The following is a 17,226-nucleotide window of genomic DNA, read 5'->3' as shown; positions in this document are numbered from 1 at the left end:
ATGTCTAAACCGGGTCTGTTCTGTGACAGTTGAGATGTCTAAACCGGGTCTGTTCTGTGACAGTTGAGATGTCTAAACCGGGTCTGTTCTGTGACAGTTGAGATGTCTAAACCGGGTCTGTTCTGTGACAGTTGAGATGTCTAAACCGGGTCTGTTCTGTGACAGTTGAGATGTCTAAACCGGGTCTGTTCTGTGACAGTTGAGATGTCTAAACCGGGTCTGTTCTGTGACAGTTGAGATGTCTAAACCGGGTCTGTTCTGTGACAGTTGAGATGTCTAAACCGGGTCTGTTCTGTGACAGTTGAGGTGTCTAAACCGTGTCTGTTATGTGACAGTTGAGGTGTCTAAACCGTGTCTGTTATGTGACAGTTGAGATGTCTAAACCGTGTCTGTTCTGTGACAGTTGAGGTGTCTAAACCGTGTCTGTTATGTGACAGTTGAGATGTCTAAACCGTGTCTGTTCTGTGACAGTTGAGATGTCTAAACCGTGTCTGTTATGTGACAGTTGAGATGTCTAAACCGTGTCTGTTATGTGACAGTTGAGGTGTCTAAACCGGGTCTGTTCTGTGACAGTTGAGGTGTCTAAACCGGGTCTGTTCTGTGACAGTTGAGGTGTCTAAACCGGGTCTGTTCTGTGACAGTTGAGGTGTCTAAACCGTGTCTGTTCTGTGACAGTTGAGATGTCTAAACCGGGTCTGTTCTGTGACAGTTGAGATGTCTAAACCGTGTCTGTTCTGTGACAGTTGAGATGTCTAAACCGGGTCTGTTCTGTGACAGTTGAGATGTCTAAACCGTGTCTGTTCTGTGACAGTTGAGATGTCTAAACCGGGTCTGTTCTGTGACAGTTGAGATGTCTAAACCGTGTCTGACGTCTCCTCCCGCAGGCGGGACGCAGCGGCTGCCCCGGATCGTGGGCGTGTCCGTGGCGAAGGAGCTGATCTTCTCGGCGCGGGCGGTGGGCGGGGCGGAGGCCGCGGCCCTGGGGCTGGTGGGCCACGCCGTGGAGCAGAACAAGAGCGGGGACGCAGCGTACCGACGGGCCCTCGACCTCGCCCGCGAGTTCCTCCCTCAGGTCAGTGACCGGGCCCTCCCTGTGACCGGGGCCCTCCCTGTGACCGGGGCCCTCCCTGTGACCGGCCCCTCTCCCTGTGACCGGGGCCCTCCCTGTGACCGGCCCTCTCCCTGTGACCGGGCCCTCCCTGTGACCGGGCCCCTCTCCCTGTGACCGGCCCCTCCCTGTGACCGGGGCCCTCCCTGTGACCGGCCCTCTCCCTGTGACCGGCCCCTCTCCCTGTGACCGGCCCTCTCCCTGTGACCGGGGCCCTCCCTGTGACTGGGGCCCTCCCTGTGACCGGGGCCCTCCCTGTGACCGGGGCCCTCTCCCTGTGACCGGCCCCTCTCCCTGTGACCGGCCCTCTCCCTGTGACCGGCCCCTCTCCCTGTGACCGGCCCCTCCCTGTGACCGGGGCCCTCCCTGTGACCGGCCCCTCTCCCTGTGACCGGGGCCCTCTCCCTGTGACCGGCCCTCTCCCTGTGACCGGGGCCCTCTCCCTGTGACCGGCCCCTCTCCCTGTGACCGGGGCCCTCCCTGTGACCGGCCCCTCCCTGTGACCGGCCCCTCTCCCTGTGACCGGCCCCCTCTCCCTGTGACCGGGCCCCTCCCTGTGACCGGGGCCCTCTCCCTGTGACCGGGGCCCTCCCTGTGACCGGGCCCTCTCCCTGTGACCGGCCCCCCTCCCTGTGACCGGGGCCCTCTCCCTGTGACCGGGGCCCTCCCTGTGACCGGCCCTCTCCCTGTGACCGGGCCCTCTCCCTGTGACCGGGCCCCTCTCCCTGTGACCGGGCCCTCTCCCTGTGACCGGGGCCCTCCCTGTGACCGGCCCCTCTCCCTGTGACCGGCCCCTCTCCCTGTGACCGGCCCCTCTCCCTGTGACCGGCCCTCTCCCTGTGACCGGGCCCCTCTCCCTGTGACCGGGCCCCTCTCCCTGTGACCGGGCCCTCTCCCTGTGACCGGCCCCCCTCCCTGTGACCGGGGCCCTCTCCCTGTGACCGGGGCCCTCCCTGTGACCGGCCCTCTCCCTGTGACCGGCCCCCCTCCCTGTGACCGGCCCCCTTCCCTGTGACCGGCCCTCTCCCTGTGACCGGGGCCCTCCCTGTGACCGGGCCCCTCTCCCTGTGACCGGCCCCTCCCTGTGACCGGGGCCCTCCCTGTGATTGACGGCACAAGCAGGGATGCAGTCATGCAGTACTGAGGATGACTGGATCGGTATAAACTGCTGGGAACCTTAAGTCTTAAGTACTTACGTCTGGTCAAAAAATGTCTCCGGGAACAATGTGAGCTGTTTTGCTGGGACAGATGTGAATCATTAAATATTCAGAAATTATGCATTTTGTTATAGCACCCAAACCTCAGTTATGCGCTTAACGGTCTAAACTTGAAGTGCTGCTCCGTGGGACTCCTGTCTGCGTTGGCGTGGCAGACACACGGCTGAAATGTTTCTGAGTGAGAGAGTGTCTGAGTCCTGTCCTGTACCCTGAGTAATCCAGCACGGAGTTGTCGGCCATGGACAGCTCTCTGAAAGGGTTAGTTAGGGAAGCGCTCTGGGCAGCCTGTAGCCTAGGGGCCAAGGTGGGACCTAGTAGGTCGGTGGTTCTAACCCCGGTGTAACCACGACAAGACCCGCCCAGCTGTTGGGCCCTTGAGCAAAGCCCTTAACCCCACATTGCTCCAGGGGGGATTGTCCCCTGCTTAGCCTAATCAACTGTAAGTTGCTTTGTTTAAAAGCGCCTGCTGAATAACTGCTGTAATGTGTTAGCCATGGCGGAAATCTCTGGAAGGTCGCGGTTTCTTCTCATAAACACACACGGCATTCCTGTTCAAACAGTTCAAGGCTATGTTTTTATTTTGTTTCTTTTTGTTTTGATTGACTTTAGGGGCCCATTGCAATCCGAATGGCCAAGCTTGCCATCAACCAGGGGATTGAGGTAAGATATTTACAATCAACCAGGGGATTGAGGTAAGATATTTACAATCAACCAGGGGATTGAGGTAAGATATTTACAATCAACCAGGGGATTGAGGTAAGATATTTACAATCAACCAGGGGATTGAGGTAAGATATTCACAATCAACCAGGGGATTGAGGTAAGAAATTTACAATCAACCAGGGGATTGAGGTAAGAAATTTACAATCAACCAGGGGATTGAGGTAAGAAATTCACAATCAACCAGGGGATTGAGGTAAGATATTCACAATCAACCAGGGGATTGAGGTAAGATATTTACAATCAACCAGGGGATTGAGGTAAGATATTCACATGTTCAGTGTTCAGTGGATCATCATTCACACAGCTGCATGCCTTTGGAACAAGTCCCACCATGTGTGTGTTCCTGTGTACCTGTGTGTGTGAGTCTGTGTGTGAGTCTGTGTGTGAGTCTGTGTGTGTGAGTCTTTGTGTATGTGTGTGAGAGTGTGAGAGTGTGAGAGTGTGAGAGTGTGAGAGTGAGAGTGTGAGAGTGTGAGAGTGTGAGAGTGTGAGAGTGTGTGGTTTCCTCCGTGAGTGTATATGTGTGTGTGGTTTCCTCTGTGAGTGTGAATGTGTGTGTGAGTGTGGTTTCCTCTGTGAGTGTATATGTGTGTGTGAGTGTGGTTTCCTCTGTGAGTGTATATGTGTGTGTGAGTGTGGTTTCCTCCGTGAGTGTATATGTGTGTGTGAGTGTGGTTTCCTCTGTGAGTGTGAATGTGTGTGTGAGTGTGGTTTCCTCTGTGAGTGTGAGAGTGTGAGTGTGTGTGTGGTTTCCTCTGTGAGTGTGAATGTGTGTGTGAGTGTGGTTTCCTCTGTGAGTGTGAGAGTGTGAGAGTGTGAGAGTGTGAGAGTGTGAGAGTGTGAGTGTGGTTTCCTCTGTGAGTGTATATGTGTGTGTGTGAGTGTGGTTTCCTCTGTGAGTGTGAATGTGTGTGAGAGTGTGAGAGTGTGAGAGTGGTTTCGTGTGTGAGTGTGTGAGTGTGTGAGTGTGTGAGTGTGTGAGTGTGTGAGTGTGTGAGTGTGTGAGTGTGTGAGTGTGAGGTTTCCTCTGTGAGTGGGGTAGCAGGAGCAGACAGGCCTGCTGGATTATCGCCCCAGGAGCTGAGCCGTGTGGGCCTGTTAGCTGAGCACTGCTCACTTTTGGAAGTGAATCAGCCCACATAATCTCCATTTTGTCTTTCCGTGCAGCTAATTAAGGATTATTAACAAAGACAGGGGGTGCAGCTGCCTGCCTCATGTTGTTGAAGGGGCAGTTCATCCCAAAATGAAGTTTTGCAGAGAGGTGATGACTTTATTTGATGCAGTTTGCCGTGATATAACAGACCTTGTCAGACCTTTTTATTTCTGGTAATGAAGGTCACATTTACGTTCATACAACTCAACAGCAACGTCTATCATAACGATAATGCTGCAGTTCCTCGCAAACATCTACAGAGCTCAAAGGTGCTCAGACTACAGAACCCTTCCTGCTGAGGCACGGCGGTGTCCTGGGGCCCTTCTCAGGAGCTGCAGGGTCCTGGGGCCGTGTCTCCTTCATGGCCCCTCTCAGGAGCTGCAGGGTCCTGGGGCCGTGTCTCCTTCAGGGCCCCTCTCAGGGGCTGCAGGGTCCTGGGGCCGTGTCTCCTTCATGGCCCCTCAGGAGCTGCAGGGTCCTGGGGCCGTGTCTCCTTCACGGCCCCTCAGGGGCTGCAGGGTCCTGGGGCCGTGTCTCCTTCATGGCCCCTCTCAGGAGCTGCAGGGTCCTGGGGCCGTGTCTCCTTCATGGCCCCTCTCAGGGGCTGCAGGGTCCTGGGGCCGTGTCTCCTTCATGGCCCCTCTCAGGAGCTGCAGGGTCCTGGGGCCGTGTCTCCTTCATGGCCCCTCAGGAGCTGCAGGGTCCTGGGGCCGTGTCTCCTTCATGGCCCCTCTCAGGAGCTGCAGGGTCCTGGGGCCGTGTCTCCTTCATGGCCCCTCAGGGGCTGCTGGGTCTGGTCTCAGAATCGGGTCTGTGTCGGATCCGTGCGGCTAGCAGCCCTGAGAGACTGACGCATGCAGGAGTTAGCCTGAGGTTTGCCCAGGAATGGTAAATGGTAAATGGTTGGCATTTTATATAGCACCCTATATCCAAAGCGCTGTACAATTGATGCTTCTCATTCGCCCATTCATACACACACTCACACACGGTGATTGGCTACCATGCAACGCGCCAACTGCTGATCTCCTCCAACTGCCAGACGACTGCTCTGGCCGCCTGAGCCAGGAAGTGAGTGATTTTTAGCCTGTGAGCAACTGATAGCGTAGCAGCTACACTGGGACCGGGGAACTGGGAACTGGCTTGACTGGGAACTGGGAGGCTGGAGTTTCAAGCCCCAGTGAGCAAGGCTCTTAACCCCACATTGCTAACAGTGTCAGACAAATGCAATGTCTGTGGGATGATATTGTCTCATTGCACATTATAATAAAGAACAGCAATATTTAAATTATTATTTTCTGAGTGAAAATAGAGCCTTGTTGTTCCTTTATCTATTATTAGCGATGTTCTTTTTCTTCAGTGAGCCTTCAGGTTGAGATTTCTGCTCGTCTCCTTTTTTTTACAACTCGAAGCCTCACAGCTTCAAAACAGGGTTGTTGTTTTTTCCCCGACGGCTTTCCGAGTCAGCGGATATTTCCAGCTCTGGTTTAAATGGCAGGCTAGCTCACTCGGGAGTGTCGCATGCCGCTCCGTTGTCATGGAGATGACTGCGCGAGTCACAGTGAGCGATGCGGCTAGCTCCGAGGCTAACGCCGAGGCTAACGCCGACGCTAGCTCCGAGGCTAACGCCGAGGCTAACTCCGAGGCTAACGCCGAGGCTAACGCCGACGCTAGCTCCGAGGCTAACGCCGAGGCTAACTCCGAGGCTAACGCCGACGCTAGCTCCGAGGCTAACGCCGAGGCTAACGCCGACGCTAGCGCCGAGGCTAACGCCGAGGCTAACTCCGAGGCTAACGCCGAGGCGCTTCAGGTTATAACCATAGATAACGCTTAAAATCACAAACACAGTGTTCCTGCCTTCCTAACCTCTGAACTCTTCACGAGTCTCTCGTAGTCTATTTCCTGAAAAGCAACGCAATAATACTCACTCCAGCTGCAGTTAAAATGCTTTTAATGTGAAAAATGACCCGTCTGCTTGTGTGTTTCAGGTGGATTTAGCGACTGGTTTGGCCATTGAAGAGGCCTGCTACGCCCAGGTATCTCCCAATATAATGTACTAATCACGTGTGAGGCACGCCATTACTGTACATAAGGCCTTGTTATAATAATAATGCATTTTATTTGTGACGTGCTTTTCCCAAAGTCGAAGCGCTGTACAGTACAAACCTGAAGGGGGGAGAATAACCCCCAATGAGAACTGCTGTTTTCCTCCCTCCCTTTACCTGGGAGTCAGGTGTGTCCACCCTCCCTTTACCTGGGAGTCAGGTGTGAAAAAATTCTGGCCAGTCAGTAGCACTAATTACCCAGGAGAAAAGGAAATGAAATATATTCATTTACATTTTCTTTTAGAGTATTTAAGAATGATTTTATAAAGAGCAGTGTGTATTTAGGATGAGTATATTTTAAACATGTTTATATTGAACAGCTGCGTTGCTTGTCCAATCCTGTGTAAGACTGAGTGTTTACTGTACGCTCCAGATGATGGATGCTTTTCCAACCCAGTACCTCCCCGTTTCTCTGCATTTCTTGTCTGTTTTTAGCTCTTCATGTCATTACGCTAACATTGTTATATTATGTGCTTTATCCGCTGTGCTGCTGTTGAGTATTTTTTCACAAGTAACATTTACGCTCATCCCGCTTATAATTAGAATACCTGGAATCTGATGTTGTTCGTCACATGCATTGTGTTCATGAACAGCTTTTCAAGCTGAGATTGCTAATGGACTTAGCAGGGGAAAAGACGCGGTGGATGTATTTTTTTTTTATTGACGCATTATTCCTGTCTCCTAGGTGATACCAACAAAAGACAGAATCGAGGGTCTTACGGCCTTCAAGGAGAAGAGAGCCCCCCGCTACAAGGGAGAGTAGACTCGCTGGCCGGTCGATCAACACAGCTGCTGCCTTCGATTTTTATTTCGCAGCTTCTATCTGATTTTGAAAGTTAAAAATAAAATTAGGCCCGTTGCCATGGCAGGTGTAACTGCAGCCGAACTTAAACCCGGGTCCCGCAGTTTCTATGTTTGTTTGTAAGAAGCGGTTCTGCTCAAAATTCGGCGTGTCCGCGATTTTTTCATGAGCTGGCTTTTGGGACGGTTTGAGTAGCGTAAGAACGGACAGTCGAACGGTGCCGGGTCCAGAGGAGGTAACATTTGGGAATATTTACGCCCATAATGCTCCCTGACATATCAGAAAATCTCCGTTGCATGATTTGAAAAGTGTTTTTTTTTTTTTGTGTTTTTTTTAATCTATCACATAAGTTGCCTTTTTCTTCTTTGTGTGTGATGAATTGTTCGTTTAGTCTAGTTCCTTTATTTGTCTGTGACGCAGAGTTATCCTGCAGTTCTGTGTGTAACCACAAGGGGCAGAGGTTGGTCGTGTAAGCTTGTGCAACCCTGGTGAAACACGGATGGACGTTCCCTCTTTAATCATAAAAGGACATTAACAGCAGGGCTAATCCGTACATCCGTAGGCTTCGCTGATTATAGGATGACACTAAAATTATTTTGCGTACTAATTTCAGAGAGGCACTTAATTTGAACTATTTTTAGAAGATGAAGTTGATATGCGATGGGAAAATAATTTAATATAAATCTGTAAAAAAGTATTGTCCAGACCACCTTAGTGCTTGGTGGTTCCAGCAGCATCGTTGCACTGCAGACATCTGTATATATGAAAACATGAACCAAATCTAACAACCGCTACTGTGAACATGAATGACTTTCAAGAGCTAGGCTCCAATCATTGTTTCGTTGTCTGAAAGGAGATTCCTGCATCCAAATGAGATCAGCAGAGCACTGTTTCTTGAGCTGTGGGTCAGGACCGTAAAATCGGTCACAGGAGTGTGTGAGGTGGGAGCGCACATTTCTGCTCGTCCTCCATTTTGTTCGTACTTAATGTGCTGTGTTCAGTGGTTACTGAAACAAAATGTGAGGAGTATTGAGCACTAGTTCTGTGATTGGGTTCCTCTGTAAGTGCTACTGAGACCTGGAACTGCAGCGTTTGGTTCCCCTGTCGCTGTGCTCCAGTAGTTGTGCTGCGTTTCGTGTAAATCGGTCAATTTCAGTGTTTTTCTGGTGCTCTGAAGCAGCTCATCTATTAGCTAATGTCACTGAGGGAAAAAGTGCATTAAAAATGTCTGCTGATCAGCGTTTTTATAATCTGGCTTCTGGTGTAAAATCTAGCTTTATTTCTTTTACAGGCCAGTAATATTTTGAACATTCAAATTTGTTAATCTGTATTGATATGTTGTTATTTCTTTAGTATCTAATCCACACTCTGGAACAGCTATGAAGCAAGCAAACTGGTATACATACAGTACTAATATGTGACTTTTAAAAAATAACATTCATCGTGCACATTGATACAGTGTATTTAATGGAACTGTTTGAGCCTGGAACTACTCACGCCATGTACTGTGTTCATGTTCATGCGTTGCACGTTATTGTCTGTGGAAGCGCTGATTAAGTGGAAAGAGTGACGGTTTGGCATCATTACGAACGTAAACTGCAGTTATCATGAGGAGGTGTTACGGTGGCTGTGGTGCGTCGGAGATTTAAGCCATTCCCACACGATCTGTGAGCCTGCCGGGGTGGTTTGGGTGGAATAAAAACACTTACGCTACTTTAGCGGTTCTGTCCGTTTATTTGCACACAGTCTCTGTCTCCCTGAACTCACAGAAGAGGTGTCACAGACTGAATTCTGGGATATGTGTGTGTGCAGTGGGGTTGGGAGTACGCTTGGGGTTTAGTTTTTAAACATGGTTTGATCGTTTCGTAGCGTTACGGACAGGCTCAGTGCATCCGCTCGATTACAGGAAATTATCCCGAAAGTTGAGGAGTCGTGATTTCAGATTTAAGGGCTCCTGCATGTTAAAGATAAAAACAAAGCTAACACACTAAACCCCACCCATCCACACACTAAACCCCGCCCATCCACACACTAAACCCCACCCCCTGAGGCTGGCGGTTTGTGAGGAAGCCCTGACACGTTAAAGGAACATTCCAGAGATTTACTGGCTTAAAATAGGCCCTTGTTTCCCTAGGAAAAAAAACAACAAAAAACATTTTGTATTGCTTAAGGTTGCTTGATACCGTGTGTGTCTGTGTGTGAGTGTGAGTGTGTGTGAGTGTCTGTGTGTGAGTGTGAGTGTGTGTGGGCAGGGATTGCATCACACATTAGGATAAATGGTGCCCGGGGGGGGGGGATTCTATACCGTGGAATTAGGAGTGCTTAACAGTGATGTAATACTTATCTTGTAAACACAGGAACAGGAAATAGCGGCGCTTTTATTTGTGTTCCTCTCCACTCCTTTATGACTTACCCCTGTGAGTTATTAACCCTGTGAGTTATTAACCCTGCGTTACACAAGACCTGTGTTCCCAGCATGGGTCCCACAGAGCCAGCGTGCTCACACTGAAGTGTGCATTTCACTGTGAGAAGCTGTGAATCTTCCTATTTCATACCTCTACATAATATGCATTAATTATACTGTGTATTATGTACTGTGTGTGTGTGTGTGTGTGTGTGTGTGTGTGTGTGTGCGCATATGTATGAGAGACTGCGTCTGTGTGAGAGTGTGTGTGCGCGTATGTATGTGAGTGTATGAACCAAAGTGTGTGTGTGTGGTGTGTGAGAGTGTTTGTATGTATACGTGTGTGTGTGTGTGCGCATGTATGTGAGAGTGTGTGAAAGTGAGAGTGTGTGTGTGAGTATGGGTGAGAGAGTGCAGTGTGTATGTGTGTGTGTGTAAATATGGGTGAGAGTGTGCAGTGTGTGTGTGTGTGTGTGTGTGAATATGGGTGAGAGTGTGCAGTGTGTGTGTGTATGTGTGTGTGTCTGTGTGAGTATGGGTGAGAATGCGCAGTGTGTATGTATACGTGTGTGTGTGTGTGTGTGTGTGTGTGTGTCTGTGCGCATGTATGTGAGAGTGTGTAAAAGTGAGAGTGTGTGTGTGAGTATGGGTGAGAGAGTGCAGTGTGTATGTGTGTGTGTGTGTGAATATGGGTGAGAGTGTGCAGTGTGTGTGTGTGTATGTGTGTGTGTCTGTGAGTATGGGTGAGAATGCGCAGTGTGTGTGCGCGTGTATGCGAGAGTGTGTAAAAGTGAGAGTGTGTCTGTGAGTATGGGTGAGAATGCGCAGTGTATGTGTGTGTGTGTGTGTGAATATGGGTGAGTGTACAGTGTGTGTGTGTGTGTGTCTGTGTGCGCGTGTATGTGAGAGTGTAAAAGTGAGAGTGTGTGTGTGAGTATGGGTGAGAGAGTGCAGTGTGTGTGTTTGTGTGTGTGTGTGTGAATATGGGTGAGTGTGCAGTGTGTGTGTGTGTGTGTGAGTCTGTGTGAGTATGGGTGAGAATGCGCAGTGTGTGTGTGTGTGCGCACACTAATAAAACACTCATTTATGGGGGTTTATATTGGGTCTTCTGCGCTCTTCCTGTTTAGCTGGTATGTAATCGTGCCAATCGATCTGATTGCTAAATTGTAGCCGTTTGATGTTGGAGGTCATTTCCATTGCAGCCTTCTGAGCTGAACCACCGCGCTGGGCGTTACACGGCTCATTCTGGTGTGTACGCGCTCCTTTTCTGTATCGGCTGAAGGTAAACATCTGGATCCAGGGTTTTTTCTCTTTTTCTTCTCACAGCTCACAGCTCAGCTTTTCTCACTTTTGCCATTTTCCCTCCAGCTCGAGCTAAACGGCCGGCTCTCTCCCAGGTCTCCATTTTAACATCATAACAACACAACGTAATGAAGAGAACAGGCCGTTCAGCCCAGCAGTGCACCGCTGATGTGTGCCTCCTGCTCGGCGCTGTTCATCGCTGGGAGCAGAGGGGCTTCATTCACAGAGGACAAATTAATGGAATACATTTTGATGCAAAAGATGTTGACACCATTTAAAGTGCAGGAGTAAAACTGCCGCTGTGTGCAACCTGGGGATCACAGACGGGCCTCTCTGAGGGACAGGGACGGGTCTGAGGGACAGTGTCGGGTCGGTCTGAGGGACGGGTCGGTCTGAGAGACGGTGTCGGGTCGGTCTGAGAGACAGTGAAGGGTCAGTCTGAGGAACGGGTCGGTCTGAGGGACAGTGACGGGTCTGAGGGACAGTGACAGGTCTGAGGGACGGTGTCGGGTCTGAGGGACAGTGTTGGGTCTGAGAGACAGTGTCGGGTCTGAGAGACAGTGACGGGTCTGAGGGACAGTGACGGGTTTGAGGGACAGTGACAGGTCTGAGGGACAGTGTCAGGTCTGAGGGACAGAGACGGGTCTGAGGGACAGTGTTGGGTCTGAGAGACAGTGTCGGGTCTGAGGGACAGTGACGGGTCTGAGGGACAGTGACGGGTCTGAGGGACAGTGTTGGGTCTGAGGGACAGTGTTGGGTCTGAGGGACAGTGACGGGTCTGAGGGACAGTGACGGGTCTGAGGGACAGTGTCGGGTCTGAGGGACAGTGTTGGGTCTGAGGGACAGTGACAGGTCTGAGGGACAGTGACGGGTCTGAGGGACAGTGTCGGGTCTGAGGGACAATGTCGGGTCGGTCTGAGAGACAGTGACGGGTCTGAGGGACAGTGTCGGGTCTGAGGGACAGTGTCGGGTCTGAGGGACAGTGACGGGTCTGAGGGACAGTGTCGGGTCGGTCTGTTTCGTCCTTGCCCAGAGGCCTCGCCGTTCTCCAAAACTGCAAAACCGCTTACGCAGCACCGGTGCAGTAATCAATCTGCAGTTTATTCCCTGAATGTTATTCTGCAGTGCTGCAGTGCAGTGGTTCAGGACCTGTGCTAGGAACCCCAAATCTACAGGCTTTTGTTCCCAGTGGGGCCTAAGTGCCCGCTACACCCGCTCACGAAGTTGCGTAACCGGAGAGCCCGCAGTCCAGGGGCCCACGGTGCTGTCCTTCCCCCCCCGTCACGTCTGGAGGGCCACAGCCTGTAGAGCTGCTGGACTGTTAAGTAACTAAACATAAATGTGAGAAAAATACAGGAAATAAAAACTGCCTGAAAGAGGTATGTGCACATCATCTATGGTTGGCTGAACTGAGTGTGTGTGTGTGTGTTTGTTTCTGTGTGTGTATGTATGTGTGAAAGTGCGCAGTGTGTGTGTGTGTCAGTCAGTTGTTGTTGTGGCAGTTTCTTTTACAGTTCTTGATCTCTCAGTTCTTGATGTCTGTTTGGCTGCACAGAGAAACTCTTTGTTAGTTCTTAGACAGTTGAATGGTGAGTGTGGTTTGTGCCTGCAGACTGGGAGATGGCTGGTGTCCTCTGCCTCGTCAGGAGTCGTTTGCTGTTCTCATGTTAGTTACTGTGTGACTCAGAGGGTTTGTGGGCAAAGAAGTTTCATTGAAGCGTGCTTGCTTGCTTCACTGGTAAAGGTTTTTTAAATTTATTTTTTTACTGAAAATTCCTGTAGTTCACCCACCTTGGAGATGCAAATACCACACCCCCGTATACAGCACAGAAGTAAATCTGCTGGGAATTTCATGCACAGAATTTCATGCACATGCATACATGCATACATACGCTCACACACATGCATACACGCTCACACACACACATGCATACGCTCACACACATGCACTAGGCTAACACAGCCGTGAGGACATTCTCACACACACGCATGAATGCATGCATGCAAGCAAACAGGCACGTGAACACACACACGTATGTATGCATGCACACATAAACTATATTATAATATACCAAAGGTTTATGCCAAATTCTGACTCAAGAAATTTGTCAGACCAGGTGACGTTTTCGATCTTCAGTTGTCCAGTTTGGGTGATCATGTGCCCACTGTAGCCCTGTCCTGTCCTGAGCTGACAGGTGCAGAATCTGGTGCGGTGGTCTGCTGCTGTGGCCCAAACACATCAAGATTCGGTGTGTTGTGTGTCCAGAGATGCCCTTCTGCACACCACTGTTGTAATCGGCGGTTATGTGTGAGGTAGAGGTGGAGGTGATGTGCGGTAGAACCAGTCTGGCCCTGCTCCTCTGCCCTCTCTCATCAACCGGGCGTTTTCGCCCACAGAACTGCTGCTCACTGGATGTTTTTTGTTTTTCGCTCTGTTCCCTGTGAACTCTGGAGGCTGTCGTGCGTGAAAATCCCAAGAGGCCAGGTCTTTGAGATTCTCCACCACCAAGTCTGGCACCGACAATTACACCACGCGCTGCGATTCCTGCATGGATCACTGGATATGGATATAAATATCTGACAGTCTGCACCTTAACCTCACACTGCTTCATTTAAACTCCAACGTGCTGGAGTACAGAGCCACTGTCCAAATACAGATCGCACTATGTCTACTATACAGTACATAACTTAAATATACTTTTTACATTTAAAATCTTTTTCATGAAATAAATCATTTAAAAACTGGGTTCACACTGGGTTCAGATGGAAATGTATTGACTAGTTTTTCAGTCATGGGAAAACACCTGGAGAATAAGAAAATTAACAAAATATACTGGAAATGTTTGTCCAATAAAATTGTATGCTCTGCTATTAAGCAGGACTTTTAGAGCGGGGAGCTGCATATTTCTCTCAGCTATCAGCCTCAGAGATCGGAGGGCAGTCGGCTTGTACCCTGTTGGGACAGTATGAGGTTAAGGACCTAACAGCTGCTCTGATCTTATTGTGGCTACACCAAAGTTTGAGGAAGGAAGAGATGGACGGGAGACCTCATGGTAAAACAAAGTTGCTGCTGGAAGTGGTGTCGGTGGGCCAGTAGGGGGCGATCTTCCCTCTGGTTCATTATCCCCAGTGCAGTGATGGAGAAACTGTACTTTGAGAAACCGAGGCCTTTAATGATCCCATGACTCTCTTCACAAATTTAGCCGGTGTCCTGGCTAAATTCCCTACCCTGGCTCTCTCAACCTGCCACCTAATCATCCCGTGATTCAATTGGCAAAAACATTGCTCTCTCTCTGGTGTGTGGTGAGCGTTCTGGCACAAAATGGCAGCTGTGCATTACCCAGTTGAATGCTACACATGGTGGTGGTTGAGGTGAGTTTCCCACACATTACATTATTGGCATTTGGCAGACGCTCTTATCCAGAGCGACAAAGTGCATACCCATAACCAGAGATAAGTGCGCTGAAAGACCCTAGAGGGGAGTACAGTTTTTTTTTTTTTTTTTTTTTCTTCAAACTGCAACACAAATGTATGAACAAACCCCTTACCTAGCCAAACTAAAACATTGTGATACACAGAAAGTAAATCACAGAAAGACAACAATTAAGGTTTACAGGGAGGTAGGGAGGGACAGGGAGAGGTGCTACTTGAAGAGGTGCGTCTTCAGCTTGCGCTTGAAGATGGGAAGAGATTCTACAGTTCTGACCTCAACAGGGAGTTAATTCCACCACCGTGGAGCCAGAACAGACAGTAGTTGTGAGCGTGAGGTGGAGGTTCGGAGAGGGGGAGGTACCAAGCGGCCTGTGGAGGCTGAACGAAGAGGTCTGGCAGGGGTGTAGGGTCTGATGATTTTTTGGAGGTAAGCTAGGGAAGACCCCTTAACTGCTTGGAAGGCTAGCACCAATGTTTTGAATTTGATGTGAGCCATGACAGGCAGCCAGTGGAGGGAAGTAAGCAGGGGGGTGACATGAGTATTTGGGAAGGTTGAAGACCAGACGAGCTGCTGCATTCTTGAGGGGTCTGATGGTGGACGCTGGGAGGCTAGCCAAGAGGGAATTGCAGTAGTCCAGGCGGGACAAACCCATCGCTTGGACCAGGAGCTGGGTCAAGTAGGGGGTGAGAAAGGGGCGGATTCTCCGTATGTTGTATAGGAAGAACCTGCATGACCGGGTCACCGCCACAATGTTCTCGGAGAGGGACAGTCTGCTGTCCATCACCACGCCGAGGTTCCTTGCACTGGGTGACGGCGTGAGTGTGGTATCCCCGAGGGAAATGGAGAGATCCAGATGGGGTGAGGTAATAGCAGGGATGACTATCATTTCAGTCTTGCCTGGGTTGAGCTTTAGATGGTGGTTGTCCATCCAGCTCTGGATGTCCCTCAGGCAGGCAGAGATACGGGCTGAAACCTGCGTATCAGACGGCGGGAATGAGACGAAGAGTTGGGTATCGTCTGCGTAGCAGTGGTAGGATAGCCCATGTGTAGTGATCACAGGGCCAAGGGAGCGAGTGTAAAGAGAAAAAAGAAGCCGGCCTAGGACTGAGCCCTGGGGAACTCCTGTGGCGAGGGGCCGAGGTGTCGATACAGTACCAGCCCAGGCAACCTGGAAGGAGCGACCAGAGAGGTAGGACTCAATCCAGTCCAGGGCTGTGCCACAGATGCCCGTTGCTGAGAGGGAGGACAGGAGGATGGAGTGATCCACACATCACTGTCAAGTGCTTTAAGTGTAAGAAAACCACAATATAAATGCAATGATTGATGTGTCTTTCAATACATTTCATACTGGAAGTGCCACTAAAGCAAAACAGTCCCTGTGAGAGTAGTCAGGAATTACATACACATATATACAGACAACACCGATAACTGTCATTGACCGATGGCTGTCATTGTTTCAAACACCCATCATTGGAAGCTCTGTGGAAACGTACACATAACCACACGTTTGTGCAAACTAAACCATGACTTGCGCAGCAACTTAGACATCTTAGTTCAGTGGAACCATGGGTCAAAGTTGGCCACCGTGTCTACTTCTGTTTTTTTTTTTTGTTTTTTTGTTTTTTTTTGGGGGGGGTGTTATCATTGACAGTAAAACTGCCCTTTTTAATTACATTTTTTTCAGAAAGTACTTTTATCATGATTCCAGAAAAATCTTAAGCGTTCAGCGATTTTCCCCGATAATCCTGATTTGCATTGTTATGGATTATCACTATCATTTTTGGCAGAAGGCAAAAATCAAGGGTTAATTGCCTTGTGGGGAATTAACTGCGTCATATTTCAGCCAGTGTTCAGCCCTGTGCAGTCTCGCCTGATTTCACTATATTATTGTACCAGAGCGGCAGTTCAATGCACGACTATCAATGATTCTCTACGTCAAACATTTAAATAGATAGTCATGATTGAAGGCTTACAATGTTTAACCATTTCTCATACCAATGTCAGCACTTTATCAAACACCAAATATACAGTTCTGTGCAAAAGATTTAGGCAGATGCTGTGAAATAAGATTGCTTTCAAAAATAGAAATCTTAATAGTTTATTTTTACCAATTTTTATCACAAAATGCATAAACAGAAGAAGTGAATGAACAGAAGAAAAATCTAAATCAAATCAATATTTGGTGTGACAACCCCATCAATTCTTCTAGGTATACTTGCACACAGTTTTTGAAGGAACTCGGCAGGTAGGTTGTTCCAAACATCTTGGAGAACTAGCCACAGTTCTTCTGTGGATTTAGGCAGCCTAAAATTCTTATGTCTCTTCATGTAATCCCAGACAAGACTACATGATGTTGATCAGGGCTCTGTGGGGGCCATACCGTAACTTCCAGGACTCCTTGGTTTTCTTTACATTAAAGATAGTTCTTAATGACATGGGGCCAATCAGATGCCTCCCTGATGGTATTGCATGATGGATAAGTATCTGCCTGTACTTCTCAGCATTGAGCAGGCCATTAATTCTGACCAAATCCCCAACTCCATTTGCAAAAATGCAGCCCCAAACTTGCAAGGAACCTCCACCATGCTTCACTGTTGCCTGCAGAGAGTCATTCTTGTACTGCTTTCCAGCCCTTGGGCGAACAAACTGCCTTCTGCTACAGCCAAAAATTTCACTTTTTGACTAATCAGTCCAAAGAACCAGAGCTTGGACAGCACATCTGGAAACCCCTGTCTGCCTGGAAATTTCTGCCTGGGAGAGACCTTGTTGATGCAGTATAACTACCTTGTGTCTTGTTGCTGTGCTTAGTCTTGCCATGGTGTATGACTTCTGGCATTAAACTGTCTTCAGCAACCTCACCATGGATGCAGAGTTTGGCTGTTCCTCACCAAGTTTTAACCCTCCTACACAGATGTTTCTGTTTCAGTTAATGATTGTGTTTCAATCTACATATTACATTTATGATCATTAGCTCTTGTTTGG

At 49.4% G+C, this 17,226-nt stretch overlaps 1 protein-coding gene across 1 annotated transcript in view; it reads left to right on the top strand.

The window, feature by feature from the left end:
- auh (AU RNA binding protein/enoyl-CoA hydratase) overlaps window positions 1-8,818 on the top strand; it is a 36,064-nt gene extending 27,246 nt beyond the window's left edge. Inside the window, exons 7-10 of the mRNA XM_061215656.1 lie at window positions 885-1,072; window positions 2,935-2,985; window positions 6,187-6,234; window positions 6,989-8,818. Of these exons, the coding sequence (XP_061071640.1) occupies window positions 885-1,072; window positions 2,935-2,985; window positions 6,187-6,234; window positions 6,989-7,066 (365 nt within the window). The 3' untranslated portion in view covers window positions 7,067-8,818. The remainder of the gene's footprint in view (window positions 1-884; window positions 1,073-2,934; window positions 2,986-6,186; window positions 6,235-6,988) is intronic.
- The last annotated feature ends 8,408 nt before the right edge of the window (window positions 8,819-17,226 follow it).

This window comes from Conger conger, chromosome 12 (assembly GCF_963514075.1).
Source record: "Conger conger chromosome 12, fConCon1.1, whole genome shotgun sequence".
In the NCBI taxonomy this organism is placed as follows: Eukaryota; Metazoa; Chordata; class Actinopteri; order Anguilliformes; family Congridae; genus Conger; species Conger conger.
The sequence above is the reverse complement of the archived record's forward strand: the minus strand, read 5'-3'. Positions and strand labels throughout refer to the sequence as shown.